This window comes from Carassius carassius, chromosome 34, assembly GCF_963082965.1.
Source record: "Carassius carassius chromosome 34, fCarCar2.1, whole genome shotgun sequence".
NCBI lineage: Eukaryota > Metazoa > Chordata > Actinopteri > Cypriniformes > Cyprinidae > Carassius > Carassius carassius.
Genome location: NC_081788.1, coordinates 9,770,515 through 9,787,250, shown reverse-complemented (window position 1 = coordinate 9,787,250; position 16,736 = coordinate 9,770,515). Strand labels below are relative to the sequence as shown.

At 34.9% G+C, this 16,736-nt stretch overlaps 1 protein-coding gene across 4 annotated transcripts; it reads left to right on the top strand.

Annotated features, from left to right (window-relative positions):
- The first annotated feature begins 526 nt into the window (after positions 1-526).
- LOC132115126 (uncharacterized) lies at positions 527-16,437 on the top strand. Of its 4 annotated transcripts, none has more exons than XM_059523529.1 (9): positions 527-765; positions 2,263-2,376; positions 2,480-2,542; positions 2,978-3,148; positions 7,186-7,372; positions 7,586-7,722; positions 11,185-11,231; positions 11,344-11,380; positions 16,159-16,437. In XM_059523529.1, exons 1-9 carry the CDS (start codon positions 727-729, stop codon positions 16,195-16,197), a joined length of 834 nt encoding a protein of 277 aa, XP_059379512.1. In that variant the 5' UTR covers positions 527-726; the 3' UTR covers positions 16,198-16,437. The 4 variants fall into 4 exon arrangements, with proteins under 4 accessions (XP_059379512.1, XP_059379514.1, XP_059379513.1 ...); XM_059523531.1 differs by having other exon boundaries at positions 11,344-11,384; XM_059523530.1 differs by lacking the exon at positions 16,159-16,437 and adding an exon at positions 12,837-13,421.
- Positions 16,438-16,736: the final 299 nt, after the last annotated feature.

Sequence of the window (16,736 nt, the reverse complement as noted above, 5' to 3'; positions counted from 1 at the left end):
CTCACTCTTTAATCTTAACGAAGCCTGTGGAGAACACAGTCTGTTTTCCTCTCTTGAGAGCAATGACTTTTGCTATGACAGTTAAGATGTTAAGATGTCTCTCAGCATGCTTCAGAAGGAAGGTACAAATCTATCCCAGGAACAAAGGGGAACATCTGACCATCAGCACACAAAAGAAAAAAAGAAAAGAAAGCCTTTAAAATGGTGTCAGAACTTTGATCACAAAAGGTAAAGCTAGACATATTTATAGCTGGGTGAGTCTAGGAACCATGACAGATCTCTGATAGGAGTAACAGGAGGCTTGTGTGAGGTATAGAGAAAGATCATTCATGAGTCTAAATAAAATAAGTCCTTGCATCATGTTTAATACATATGCATGCCAAGATTTTAAACTAAAAAAGACAGTGAGCAGGAAGCCTTTCTTTCATAAACTCATTATAAAACATGAGAACGTAAGAAAAAGAGAGAGGTGTGGGCATGAAAAGGCGGAGAAGTTAATGAAAAAGACAAGGAGGGGGTGAAGGGAACGGACAGAGAGAGTCCCTGTGAGACATTCAGAATGTGCTTTAAATTCAATGTCTGGGTCAGTACACTTTCATTTTGATTGCGGATCGATTCATTTATGAGCTTTTCTGCCACAGCTCTGCCCAATAAAACTTCACTTGGATCTGCTCAAATGCATCTAACTGAGGATTGTAAACTTATCCTGCTGGATCGGTGAGCCAGATGAACAACCCTACACCCCTTCACTTCTACAAAACTAAGGTAGGTTAGAAGCTCATCAGTGGAACTACACATGTGGTCCTTCTAAAAGCTGGAAACGCCCTGTCTTATTGATATGATTGGTTTTATTTGTAATTTTTTTTTTTACATTGCACACATTTTTACTTTGCATTTCATTTTCTGGAGTACTAGTCTTTTGACATGTTAACATGATTTAGTGGTGCTGAAATGGTATGCATTTCTCTGCCATGTTCTCAGAGATTTTGGAGACATTTTCACATTCATGTCAAGATATTGTTTAGTGTTTGCTGGTTGCTACAGTTATGGCATTCAGTGCCTCTATAATACGAAAAAAAATACATCAAAAGAAATATAAAAATAAGTAGCAGATGCAGAAATAAAAGCAGCAAGATGCAGTGCTGGCAGTGAGGGAGAGAGAGAGAGAGAAACAAAGATAAAGAAAGAAAGAGAAAATATATGTTGATAGTGAGGGAAGATCGTTGCCAGTGGCATGCCTGGCAAAAAAAGAAGAAGTAATTTTTCATTTTAACTTTCCAGCAGTGAGTCAAACTTGCAAGAAAAGTTTTTAATGACAGCAGTTAGAAGAAAATAGGGACATGTTCTCACTTTCTATTAAGTATTGAGGTATTTTTATTTAATATTTATATCCCATTCATATTTAATGAATATTTTGATTGATAAATTCTATAGCCGTCAGTTTAATGCTTTACCTTAATTATTTATGAAAAAATAACACGATTAAAATATTTTAACAGCTAACACACTGTACGTCCCCCAAATCTGTATGTCATCTTACATTTCCTAAAATTGACTGTTGACAAATATGATGCAGGACAACAACTCCATAAATGCAGTTATGTCCTATTGCAAGATATTTGATAAAAAAGCCACTGTATGCATTTTTGTCTCATATTTATATCATAAGCAATATTAGCAGGGAGAGCAATATCAGACGAGTGACATTTTTGTCATGAAGCACACGAGTGCACATGTGATTTTATACAGCAGTTCAGTAAATAAGAAGTTAATATTGTGCAATATTAATATAAAATATTTTTGTTCAATTTTGCCAATGATAAAATATAATGATAAAATATAAAGCCACAGCAGAACTGTTGTGCATCTCCGAGCAACACAGCGGTGTCTGGTTTCCGAATGAATCCACGTTTTGAACGATTCGTGTGAATCAATGATTCAAAGGCTCATTCATAAAGAGAGCCTTTTGCTTCATTCCTGAATCGACTCATAAAGACATTTACAGCCATCTGCTGGTAGTTTTAGTTTCTTCTTTAAAGTATCATTTCATTTAATTCAAACCTGGATGACTTACTTTCTTTTGCACAACATAAAAGAAGGTATTTTGAACACCTTTGGTAACTTAGCTGTTTTGGTCACTAGTGACTATAGTAATAATTTCTTGACAAAATTAGAAATACAAAAACAGGTTTAAAGTCCACAGATGATAGAAAAACAAACATCTGTGAGTGCATGTGTGTTTTTCTTTGCTTGTCACTATAGGGGAAGAATGTGTGTGTTCTCATGCTACTGTGTGTTCCCCTCTCCATGATGGACATCCCGGGTCCTTGCAAACATGCCATCACTATGGACCACCTGCTTCAACTAAAACAACTGGTGAGGAACCAGATCACAATAAAGCATCATGGAGTCACCCTTTGATTTCAAATGTAACACCTCAGTCTCTTAACTTGACATCTCATGTCGTTTTACTCTTCAGATCAGTAACCAGTTGCGGACTGGCTGTTCAATTACATATACATTCATTGAGAGAAAACACCTGGTAAGAGGGTCTGTAAAACACTGTGTCCCTCTGCTTTCTGTTAAAAAAAGGATGTTTTTTCATACTAAAAGCTTCTATTCCAAACTGTTCTGTTTTGAATCTGGCTTTGGAAATGCAGTAATGTCTGAGGCGTGTTTCAGATTAGATGCTCATTGATGAAGTTCTAAGATGTAAGTGCTTTGAAAGTAAGTCTTTTTTCTGAAGACAGTCTGAACTTCTGAGTTTTGGTTTAAGCCAATGGTACCAACTTACAAAAGATAATTCACAAAGTACATTGTGTTGATATCAGTTCAGTCACAGATTCACCAAACCAGCTACAAAAACACCAACAGAACCAAAGCCAACGGCCTGATCTCTTTGAAAGCAAAGTGCCAGGTTTTGTTCTCCAGGTTCCTCTGACCTGTTGCTTACTCATTTATCTCCCTTGTCTTTTAGAGCGTGGTGTGTTATGTGAAGGCTTCTCTGCCAAGGGTGCTTGAACTGTTTAATGTCCACTTCAAACACGTGCGGGGCTCAGGAAGTGCTCAAGCAGTGTTCTCCATACAGAACCTCATCCTCAACATCTACTCCCAACACTGCATACCTTCACTGAACGAGGAACTGGAGGTGTGTGTGCACTCACACTCACACATCTCCATCACAGGGACAACAAGCCTCACTTTAGTCATGGATCTCTAATTTACTTTAAGATTAGTTAATGAATTGATAACACTTTACAATATGGTTCAATTATTCAAAAAAACAAAAAACAGAACTGTCTTTATACACCTTTTTGCTATGCCCCTTGATTCTTTCTTCAATATATGGGAATAAACTGTAAACATTCAGTGAAAATTAAATTAAAATATGCATTTTCTAACCATTGAACACTGAAAATTTATTTTCACATTAGCACATTGCTAACACATTAGCAAATTACTTTCAACATAGCACGAATGACCTCAAAACGTAATATTTACATATGTCAACATTATATAGCATATGTTGGTTTAACCAAAAATGTTTATTAACTGGAATATTGAGTGATAATATTCCAAAGACATTTCCACCATTTTGACAGACAGTAAATATGGTATTAACCATACACATTGTTTATAGGGATTACAGAAGAAAAAGTGAAATTAACAAAAAATGTGAAAGACCAGGAACGAGATGTGAGGGTTAGGTAAGAAAAATCAGAGATTTGTAGTGCACTGTAGTGAATTATTCATGGGATATGAGATATGGGATATAAGGCAATACCTTTTTATAATGGAATATATATATTTTTAGAATGGAATACAAAGGAGAAAGTAAAAAATCAGGAGGAAAGGAATGTAGCAAACAGAAAAAATATACAACATATACAACACTTCTGCTGCTGTTAAGGTGTGACACGGGTAAGATTAGGGACAGGTTTGGTGGTACGGGATGTTTAAAAGCTGGTTAAGGGGTTAACAGTGTAAAGGGGTCAATTTGATTTTTATATGGAAACAATGTTAAACATGTTTATATTGCATTGTTTGGATAAATGAATTATTTTATAGATAAATGTATTTATTTTCTCCTGTTGGTGTGTGATTCCAGGATTTAATTTAATGATACACAGTAGTATACTAATATGTGTTGAGGTAATAAAAACATTTTTTGCAATCAAATTGCAATTTTTTTTATGTCTTTAGCAAGCATTAAGCTAAACTAACCTCCCTTTAAACTTCATTTGTTGCAGCAGCTGAACATCCAATGCTCATATAGATACTAAATGATCAGTAAAAAGTATAAATATTTACAAATTATGAATAGCCTCAACTTTGTGGATGGGGTGGACTTCTCGTGCTCTCGCTCTAGTTGATGTGTGCGCGTGCTCTTCTCAGAGAAGTGCCCATACAAGTGATTCTGCCATGCATGATGTCACGGGGGGAAAAGAAACATTTTGAAACTGTGACAGTTTGACACAGAAATACTCTGACGTACGTCCAAATCGTTTTTTGAAACTTTAGCTATGATTTGCATTAGAATCCATCTCTTTAACAATGTAAATAAATCAGAATGTATGAAATAACAAATAGAGCCCCCTGACATTTGTAAGCATTTCAATTCACATTACACAATGATCTGTTAATCATTTGGTAATATTAAATGTTAAACCTAAACAAGCAAACTATCTCATATTTCTAGCTATATGAATATATGTTAACTAATGAGCTGTTTTCTATTTTCAAATACTCACTGTTATTGATAGTTTTGGACAAACTGGGTGAGTCAATGATTCAGTGACCCATCATGATCAATCAAACATCATGAATGAATCAATCATTTTGAACAAACCAGTAAAATAAATGATTCAACGACTCACTCATTAAGATAATTTTAAACTTAAAGCATATAATATTCATGTAAGTTGTTATCTGCCATTGTACAGCATTTAATAAATATGGTAAAAGTGCAACTGTCAAACATATGCAACATGTAACATTAAAAATTTGTTGGTAAAGTTGTTAAATGGTTTTCAGGATGCAGAAACTTGAAGGTCTACATTTCCACTGACTGTGTGATATGACAGGTTTGCTTGATTTTTTTTCTCTGCACAATTGTAATTGACATAAAATTGCAGAGGCACTTCAGGTGTATTTGTATGTATGTGATACCACAAACAAGTTTTAAATGCTTAGGGTTCAGATTTCAAAAAGTTGTATGGAGTTGGTTGCACTCTCCATGTGTAATATTGCTAGATTACAACATGGAAGGCCAATGGACATGGACCTACTCGATGATGAATTGAATTCATAAACATCACTCAAGCACATGTCTGTGATCAGATCTTCTCCTCTTACATTACATTATTGTCATGAGAGCAATAGCTCTATATTAGATCCGCTGCAGTAATTTAAAACTAGACTTTTGAGGACATTACTGAGTTTAAGTAAGATTATTAGCCATTGTTGATTGGTTTACTTTTTTGTAGTCATTTTCATTTATTTAATGAAAAATTCAGCTTGAGAATTTTTCCATCTGGCAGCTGGTGTTGTATATATGGCATGTGTAAGAAATGTGTTTCAAGTACAAGAAGTAAAAAAAAAAAGTCATGCTGATACTTTGTCATATTTCTTATGTGAAAAAGGCATTATTACAATCTTTGTCCCTAGTTTCAACATAGTTAAAAAAAACTAGTCAAGGAGCTTTTAGTGATTTATTGACCATGCTTATTTTGCCATGTCATTCCTAAGTGAAACTGCATGCTCACAAGTATGGCATGAGGCAGAAACTCCTTCAGCAGACTCTTCATCAGAACATAATCGCTCATGGCATGAAGCAAAGCATGTGAATTACGGGATCCACTCAAACTACTCTTAAGGAAATGCTTATCTCTGGAGATAATTAATAATACTGAACAGACAATTTGTCTTTCTTGACCTAGCTTCTGAGATGTATTTCAGATCAAAGGAGGAAACATACTAAGCATAATTTATAAACTGGCTACGTTCTTGACCATTTAAAATTCAAACGTATTTTCGCATGTATAAATGCAGACTTGGTGAGCATAATAATCTTTTTTTTTTTCAAAGACATACATTTTTTTTTCATCTGTGAAATACTAAATACATGCATACATAATGTGAGAACTAGAATTTGTAAACTAATCATTCAGACAGCTTTTGTGAACTGTTTGCTTTCACTGAATAGATCTAATTAAAAAAAGATTTGTTCACCAAACTGACATCAGTAATTCCTCATGACTCAAATGGCAGATGTCAAGAAGATATTCAGGGAATTGACTTTAATTTCTTATCTTCAAATGAGTCATATTTTATTTGAAAAAGAAGTACACTTTAGCATACTTTCAGTGAGAGCTGATTTTAATATTTGTGGATACATAAAAACGTAATGAGTAGTTTAAAATTATATGTAATGTAGTTTAAAATTATATTAAATGCAATTAGTTGAACTTAAGAGAGCTTTTTCACCCACTTTATTAGGACTTCAGTACATCACTTCATATATAATTTCATACTTCTATTATCTTTGAAATATGGGTAAAGTGTTCCTTAAAGTACTTTACATGTGCTTTAGTTTATTTTTAGTTTAGTTTATTTTAAAAAATCTAAATAAAGTCTACTTCTTTAAAGAACTACAAACAATAATTTAAAATTCATCTTTATTTACTTAAAAACGTCCATGAACATGCACAAGATTTATTTAATTTTATTTAATTAATATTATGTTATTTGCAAGTATATTTAAAAAAAAAATATATATATATATATATTAAGATTTGAAGTATACTGCATTTGAACATTCAATACAATTAAGCGTACTTAATTCACAAGAGATGGACCACATGTATGATTCTTTGACGGTATATTTTCTGTTCTTTTTGAAGCTTGAGACTTTGTGTCCTGCTGAGAAAAGACTAGCCTGACTACGTCAGACTTCCTACTTCCGCTCAATTTCATTTCGCTTCTGTCTACGAAGCAAAGTGAAGTAGCAGAGTCTGGTATTACCAGGCTAAGAAAAGACATCCATGGCTTTAGAACAACATGAGTTTGAGTAGATGATGACAAAATAAAAGAAAAAAAATTGGGGGTGAACAATCCCTTTAAAATCCACCAAAACAATGTTAAAGCCGAGCCCCATTCCTTTCCCCCCACCCTCATTCTCTGCAGGAGGACCCTGTAGCATTTGAGAGGCAATACAATGAGTCTCCTGTCCAGGCACTTCAAAGAGTCGAGGAGGTTCTGTCCCTGTACTTGCACCTCATCACAACCACAAACACTACTGTTAACTGGACCTGCGAGCAAGAGTACAGCAGCAATCTACCCCCTACCGTAACACAGCTAACCACTAGCACAGGTGAATGCACACACACACACACACACACACACACACACACATTCAGCTTCAGGAAAAAGAAACAGGTACAACTAGTAAAGCTGTTTCAAACACCCACAACCTCTCTCTCTCTCTCTCTCTCTCTCTTTCTCTCTCGCTCTCTCACTCATACACACACACACACACACACATCCCTGCAGCAATTATTAAAGCCAGATGTTTTTCCTTTGAAAGAGTCTGCGGTTGAATTATTCTGGCAAGATCCTCAGGGGTCCTTCAGCGATGATTTCTACAGACTGGGCTTCATTGTGGTCTGCATCTGTGGAGCATTTCTTATCCTACTCACTGCCTACTGCCTCCTAGAGAGAAAGGTATGCTATCCCTCCCTAAACATAGACATAATTAGCTTTTGAGCGTGCTCTGGTGCTTTTGTTGACATACATTTGTGATAGGTAGAGTGACAAATATATTTTTAAGTTATCCTGGTTGAAGAAAAAACAGCATCATTATGCTGGTTTGGTATTGAAGCATTGCAGCTGGTTTGAGCTGGTTTACACTGGCCCTTAGTTGGTCACGAGCTGGTTTAAGATGGTTATGAGCTGGTCCTGAGCAAAAGCTAGTTGCTTAAGAACAATTTAAGACCAGCACATGATCAGCTTAAACCAGCTCATGACCAACTAAGGACCAGCTTAAACCTTCTCAAACCAGCTGTCAAACAGCATATGCTGCTTTTTTCAACAGGGACTTCAAAGGCTTGGCAAGATTCTGTGTATTGCATCATGACTAAAGACCTCCATCCAGCACAATGTTCTTCACCTCAATCTGGTATTGATTTGTGATGGTGTGTATGTCTAACACTAGAAAGCCTTAAGTTCTTATAGAAGTTGGGTTGGATGATTAATATCAAATGAAATTTTTTTGAGTATTTTTTTTTCTTGAACCATTAAAAAGAGAAAAGTTACTTATTTGAATGAACATTTTCTCACATTTTCAAATACCTATGTAAGGATTACATTACTTCATTGCAGCAGTTAATGTAGTCTTTTTGGCTAAATGTGTTCCAGAAATCTCTCCAGGTTATTCAGGTTAAGTAAATCAGACTCAAACCAAAACAAGCCCACTTGCAATATATGCTTGTACCCTCTGATGAAAAGCAGGCCCACAGCATGATGCTATTATCACCTGACTGACATTCTCAGTAGAAATCAGTTGTAGAAGTGTTGCACCACTAATACAAACTGTGAATTTTGACTTTAAAGATTCTTATCATCATCAGCACAAATAGTCTTTTCCCACTTGTAATATTGTACTGAATGTGCCAAAATGTAAAGTACTTGATTTGACATTTTACTCTAGTTTGTTATTCAGTGTTACATTTCAAGTTAGTATATTTTTAAATGTATTAAATTATAAATACATCATCTCAAATGTGAAATTACAAATATATTTAAATACATGAAACACATTTCAGTAGAAATGCCACTCAGGCATATTTTAGTTTACCATATTTTGGTCACTTTAAACAACATAAGACAGTAAAAGTAATTATGAAATGAAATATATTTAATATAAAGTCCTACTTAACTGGGTCAAATAAAGCACACTGAATTTCAGCTAACTGCATTGAAATAAATGTAAACTTTAATACATTTTCATTCAACCGCAGTTAAGAGTCTGAAAACTCTGTTTTACATCGTTTTACAACGTTTTCATGTGGCTCCATAATGGAGAGCTCTTTTACACAAATGTACCGATTATTATAGCAGGTTCCTTCTAATCAAGCCACCAGGACAAATATTTTTCAGGAGGGAGGGAGGGAGGGAGGGAGGGAGGGAGGGAGGGAGAGAGAGAGAGAGAGAGAGATAGAGAGAGAGAATGAATAGACCAATGTCTATGGCCAAGAAACACAAGAAAATGAAAAATGGTTTGATTTAGGCTATAAAAACATGAGGAAACAGAATTAAGACAATTATCAAATCAAAAGACAACCGAACAATGCAGATTTACGCCATCAATATTGTAAAGAAATTGAACATTATAAAAGTACACTCAGAAAAAAGAAAGAACAGTAAATCCAAAATCAACTCAAAACTATTGAAGAATCCATCCATTCTAAGAATTTCTGGGACAACTGGAATCACTTGCATAAAAAACATCATGACCAAGCAGCCATACAAAATGGAGACACCTGGAAAAAATCACTTTGAACAACTTTATAGTGACATTACAATGAACCCAGAACAAACCCAAACATATAAAAATTGATTCATATGGAACATATAACTGGTAAATATCAAAACCCATTAGACTACCCCATTACAGAAAACGAACTGATTGATGAAATCCAGGCCATAATAAACAAATAAGAAAGTGGATCAGATGGCATCCTGAATGAAATGCTCAAGAACACAGAGCACAAATTAAGATCAGCCCTAATAAAACTGTTCAACTTGGTTCTGAGTGTTGGTAATTTCCCTGAAGCATGTAGTCAAGGACTCATAATGCTCATATTCAAGAGTGGAGACAAATCAGACCCAAACAATTACAGAGGCATCGAAGCTGTTCTGCAATACCTGTACACTTCATCACAGAGAACAATGTCCTCAGCAAAAGTCCTTTTATGCCATCAAAAAATCTGTCCAAATTGAATTACCAATTTGAATCTGACTCAAAATATTCCAGTCAGTCATAGAACCTATTGCATTTATGGCAGTAAAGTGTTGGGTCCTGAGTTCTATAAGAGTCTCCACAGAGTACAGAGGAACACTATGAACAATGCATGCAGGGCACAATTAGGCCAATACCCTATACTAATTTTTGAAAAAAAAAAACTAAAAATGAGTGACCCCAACTCTTACCATTTTAAAGCCCTTAAAAACCATGAAGTGAACACTGAAAAAAGTCTCCTGATTCAGATGCTCCTGAAGCTGCAGAAACAAACTAACATGACCAACAACAGCCAGCATCAGGACTCTGATAATGTCATCCACAAAATTTGGCCCAACCAAATTATAAAAGCACAAAAAGAAAATTATCTAACATATTGGACTGAAGAGAGAGAAGTCAACGAATCAGGGATGCGACCAGAAACACACGCAATGTAAACACTATGCTTTGGAAATAAATTAAAGCAATTGTCATGCCAATAAAGCACATATTGAACTGAATTGAATTAAATTGAAGTGAATTGAGAGAGATACTCTAGGATCAACTTAGCTTGTCATTAATTTCTCAAGTATTGTATTATGAGTTCTCTAAACAGTTATTTAAAGACTCAATGAAGTGGCTTGACAATTGACAATTTTCTTTAAAATCGTCCAGTATATGTCCATTAGGAGAGTCGGTTGCTCAGCTGGAGCATGCAGTTTTTTTGAGGCAATCACTTATGCTCTAAATTCTGTTTTATGTCACTAGTCACTTTGGAGGCTCAGAAAAAAGCCATCTAATTGACTGACGCACATGGTCCCATCAGCACTATCTGATAAAAGATGACTTCTCCATCAACAGCTATTGAAAGCTTTAGCTGTCTAAACTAATAGAAGAAATGGTTTATCATTGAAGCTGTTTTGTGAGTGGTCAGTTTTTGTAGGCTTCTTAAGAGCATGAAATTGATTTAGAAAGGATATTTAATTATTTATTGATGTCTGCTGCCTTGTTAAAAAATAACACTGGATCCAGAAACCCCCTGAAGCAGAAATAAACAGATTTTTCTCAAATCTTAAATTCATCATCATTAGGTCACCATACTCACACTTAATCTGTAACTGCCCTTTGATGAATATGTTACATCACTTATGCATATAATTTCATCCGTAATTCTGTTTCCTTAACAGAAGCTGCAGCGTCAGCTTCACCAAACAAGAATATCATCAGACTGGGGGTAACTTCCTGATTTCATGCTGCTGTATATAATGTTTATATATTTGTATGCTTTGAGCCGAAATGTCAAAACTGTGCATCTAAACCAAGGAGTATCTAAATTTCTCTTACAGATTACAAGTTGTCGAAAACTTTGAAATCCAAGAGGATGTATGTAAGTATATGATTAAATAGGAAATCTTTGACTGAGTTCTCAATATAAAAAACAACAATAAATAAATAATAAATGAATATTTTAATACTCAATACTTACATCAGATGTGTGATATCTGGGTTTGTATTTGATTTATCAAATTTTCTTCCCTGATTGAGGCTTCAGCCTGTTACCTATCCTGATTTAACTGCTGATGCTTATAATTTCAGCTATTATCTGCTGCACACACTCGGTTTTTCTCTGAAAATATCAGATGACATAGGCAGGACATGATTGAATATTGTACACAGCAAGAGATGAATAATGAAAAACTTTGTAATATTTATACTCATATAACATATGAAATTTAAATTATGGGGCAGTTGAGGCCTAATGGTTACTTTTTTCAAGTAATTAGTAAAGTAACGCATTACTTTTTATTTTACAAGAAAATATCTGAGTTACTTTTCCAAAAAAGATACGTGAGTTACTCCAGTTTTTCCATTTATTGACTGACAAGTCTCCTGTCCCCATATTGGGAGAAATCGTATATAAAGAGGCATTGTGTGCTCAGTGTGAACATGATGTTACTGTTGTTCTAGACTAAATGTGTGCATTAATTCATCTCACTTGCAAAAAAAAAAAAAAAAATTAATTTAGTATTCATCAGAATGAATTACAACAGTGAAATGCAAACTCAGCATATGACGCAAACCTGCAATAATTAAATATGTGAAATAACACAAATCTATCTAATCCCATTTTATAAAATAATGTCTTCGCTGCTGACCTTTGATGATCCAGTTCAACCATAAGCAAAAATGACTTTAGATAAACTAACAATTGTGCTTCATTGTTTTTTTCAGCCTGAGGTTTATTCATTACACTTTTTAGTGTGAAAGGACTTTTACATTTGCTATAAATGTAAATTCTTATTAAAAACAATCAAGCCTCATATTTAGAAAGATTACACAAAAGTAATGCAAAAGTAACGCAAATGTAACGTTATGCATTACTTTCCAAAAAATTAACTAAGTAATGTAATTAGTTACTTTTTTAGCGAGTATTGCAATACTGTAATGCATTACTTTAAAAAATTACTTTCCCCCCACACTGTCCAGGTGTGTGTTCAGTACTCACTGCTGTGTGTATGTGCTCGGACGTCACGTCACTTTCAAAATAAATAGTTATTAAAAAGTATGAAAAAAAAACATTCAAAAATAAGAAATGCTTTATTTATTTAAACAAATCATTGAAAATAATAGTACATATTTTAGATAATAGGGGTTTGACAGAATGAAAACACACACACACACACACACACACACACACACACAAACATAATGTATAAAAGGACTCTGGAGCCTTTACACTTTTGTAGCAGATTGCCAAACTAATCAGAACTATTAGTATTATTCTGAATCCAAACAATAACTATAACACATAAGTGCTCATATTTATTTTATTTCACAGACAAGATGAATGACCGATGGACACAGTGTGGCTCACACCTCTCCACTGCCTTCTAACTGATTTGATCTTTCTGGAGACTCACAAGAGAGGATTAACAGTGAAATAGACTGCCTTAATCTTCAGGAAGACCATGACCAGAGGAAACAGATTTAGGATATATGTATATTTTTTTTTTCAAGATAATTCATACACCCAGGACCTTATACATTTGTAAATATGCATATCATTACAAACACCTATTTCTTGACTACAGGAAAAATCAAAGATTTGCATGCTCAATAATGCTACAGTTATATCAATCCACTATGCACCTACTGTAAGAACTAGAAAAGGAAATAATTCAGTCAAGGTTGATTTCAGTTGTCAGACTACTAAATGGATGTTATTTGGGGAAGTCGTGGCCTAATGGTTAGAGAGTCGGACTCGCAATCGAAGGGTTGTGAGTTCGAGTCTTGGGCCGGCAGGAATTGTAGGTGGGGGGAGTGCATGTACAGTGCTCTCTCCACCCTCAATACCACGACTTAGGTGCCCTTGAGCAAGGCATCGAACCCCCAACTGCTCCCCGGGCGCCGCAGCATAAATGGCTGCCCACTGCTCTGGGTGTGTGTGTGTGTGTTCACTGCTCTGTGTGTGTGCACTTTGGAGCATAAATTCTGAGTATGGGTCACCATACTTGGCTGTATGTCACGTCACGTTATTGTTCAAGCGTGAGCAGCATTTTACAGTAAAGTCTTAGTTTGTTGATACAAAACTGTTTCTTAATTTCTTTAAATTTCCAATATGAAGTAAATATATATATTTGACATTTTAAAGAGGTTAAGGTAAAATTTATTGGGCAAAGAAAATAAAGAAATACTTGTCCTCGCCTTCAGGCTGTCCAAGATGCAGAAAGGTTTGTTTGTTCATCAGAACAGAGCAATATTGCAGGTCGAGTAGACATTCCATATATTATTATAAATCCAGATATGTTAGGCTTGTTAAACATGTCTTGAAGTTTGTGTGTTACAAATATGTGGCTTTTCACTTCACTGTGAAAAATAATCCATAAAATATACAGTAAAAAACAGGCAGCTGTGGTTGCCAGAATTATACCGTAAAAAATACGATAACAACATTTTAGATTTAACGGTTTTATACCGTAAAAAAATACGGAAATACCATTTTAGATTTAATGGTTTTACCTTTAATTTCTGGTTTAATACTGTAATTTAACTGATATAATATTAATATACCAATTTATTGAAGTACTGAAATCTGTTTTGTACCTTTGTAATACACTGGTAACCACCAAAAGCAGGTGGTGATGAGAAAGTCACGTGATGTAACACAGCCAATCACAAGCAGCTTTTACATAATAAGATACATAGAAGGTGCACAGTGTGATTCACACAAGCACTAAACACCATCATGGTGAGACTCATTAAACTTAAATATAAAATAAACATTAATTTAACAACAATTTAACAACAATTATATGTAACATACAACCCTAATAAACATAACAGATAAGAACAAAATAAGAAGAAACAGTTATTTCAATCAACATCACATTGTCTTTTTTTACCGTTAAAATCAAAGTCATTTTTTTCAGTTTAGGTGTTTAAGGGACTGAATTGATGTGGATTACTTGTGGGTTATTACGTTGTTTTTATTAGCTGTTTGGAATCTCATTCTGACGGCACCCATTCACTACAGATGATCAATTGCTGAGCAACTGATGTAATGCTACATTTCTCCAAATATCTTCTGTTGAAGAAACAAACTCATCAACATCTTGGATGGATTTATTCTTTTGGAGTACTATTTCTTAAGATAACATTGTTTTACATATCTGCCTAAAGGTCATAATGTTATCTCTCTCTTTTTTTGGTGCCATTTAAGTTGACAGCATGTATTACAAAATAGTTTGATGCTAGGAGGGCAGTTTTGCTCGTTTACATTTAGTTATGTGGCTAAATGGAAGTTAATTTAAAAAAAAATCTAAATTCAAGCAGGATGGTATATTATCTACTATAACAAAACAGAAGAAATCAATTTCCAGCACAAATGTTTCCAGGTGACCCACTTGAGCTGTTAAATTTGCATTTTGTTTAAGTTTTTGTGTGGTACCATTTGTTTAAAGCATTAAACATTCACAGACTTCTCTCCAAATTAAAAACAAAGAAATGTGGAAGAGATTTTCAGACGTCTGCTAAAAATTACAACAAACCAGTCATTGAAGTGAAAAAGGAGGAATTTTCATTTAGCAGAAAAACAAGACGTAGATTCTTGTGAATGAGATTTGAAGGCCTACTCTTTAAGATGCTTTGGAGTATTCTATAGCAAATACATTATATACACACCGTGAAGAGCAAAATTAGAGAACAGTTTTTTCAGAAATATTGTTAATCTTCACTCAAAATTAGAAGTTATATTAGAGCATACATACCACTGTTATTTGAGAAAATAACCAAGGCATTACAGTAAAAATCTTTATTCTGTGAAAAACACTAATCAAAATTAGAGAACAGTAACCACTGTAGCACGAAAGATTACAACTAAACTGAAGGCCCTTGCTGTGAATGACTTCAGCACATCTGCGGCCACAGGACATCATTCATTTCTCACACTGCGCTGCTGTGATCTTGGTCCACTCTTCTTCCATAGTGTGGTAACTGTACTGGGTTTCTTAGCCATAACTTTGTTGCCAATTTTCAATTGAGTTTTTTACCGTTAAAATCAAAGTCATTTTTTTCAGTTTAGGTGTTTAAGGGACTGAATTGATGTGGATTACTTGTGGGTTATTACGTTGTTTTTATTAGCTGTTTGGAATCTCATTCTGACGGCACCCATTCACTACAGATGATCAATTGCTGAGCAACTGATGTAATGCTACATTTCTCCAAATATCTTCTGTTGAAGAAACAAACTCATCAACATCTTGGATGGATTTATTCTTTTGGAGTACTATTTCTTAAGATAACATTGTTTTACATATCTGCCTAAAGGTCATAATGTTATCTCTCTCTTTTTTTGGTGCCATTTAAGTTGACAGCATGTATTACAAAATAGTTTGTAATACATGCAGAAAGATTACAACTAAATTGAAGGCCCTTGCTGTGAATGACTTCAGCACATCTGCGGCCACAGGACATCATTCATTTCTCACACTGCGCTGCTGTGATCTTGGTCCACTCTTCTTCCATAGTGTGGTAACTGTACTGGGTTTCTTAGCCATAACTTTGTTGCCAATTTTCAATTGAGTTTAGGTCAGGAATATGGGCTAGCCATTTGATTATTTCAATGTTTTCTGCTTCAAAGAACTGCTTTACCTGTTTTGCAGTGTGACGGGGCATTGTCATGCATAAAAACTGCAGGCTGATTGGGCGATGCCTGCAGGGAAGTTACTGCTTGTTGCTGAAGGAGGTTCTTCTGATAAAAAATTGCATTCATCTTTCCATGTAACGGTGTAAGAGGCTCAACTCCTGCTGCACAAAACATCCCCCAAAGCATAACTCCTCCTCCACCGTTCACTGACTTCTTTACACACCTGGGCTTCAGTTTTCCACAGTTTAATGCCAAATAAAATGTTTCCCATCAGACCCAAGTAAATTAAACTTGTTTTCATTGCTAAAGTGTAGTTTGGACCATGTTCTCCGCTTTTCACACAACATGCTCCTTAAAGTTGAACTTAGCTTTTTGATTCTTTCTGCTGATGAGGGGCTTGGTCACTGCAGAGTACACTTTTAATCTGACTTCTTAATGTGCCGAGACAGATCCATACCCTGGTGGCTATGGCGAGTAATTTCTCTGCAGTGCTGAACCAATGCCCCATTGAGAATCTCCACATTATCCTGTACACTTGTTTATTTGTCTTAAATGGACAACCAGCCTTTTGAGGGGACTTGAATTAATTACTGT

Coding starts and splice junctions, on each gene's coding strand:
- LOC132115126 (XM_059523528.1), top strand. CDS start 727: ATGAACAACCCTACACCCCTTCACTTCTACAAAACTAAG. Junction 7,373..7,585: donor ACAGCTAACCACTAGCACAG/GTGAATGCACAC, acceptor TTCCTTTGAAAG/AGTCTGCGGTTGAATTATTC. Junction 11,232..11,343: donor AGAATATCATCAGACTGGGG/GTAACTTCCTGA, acceptor TTTCTCTTACAG/ATTACAAGTTGTCGAAAACT.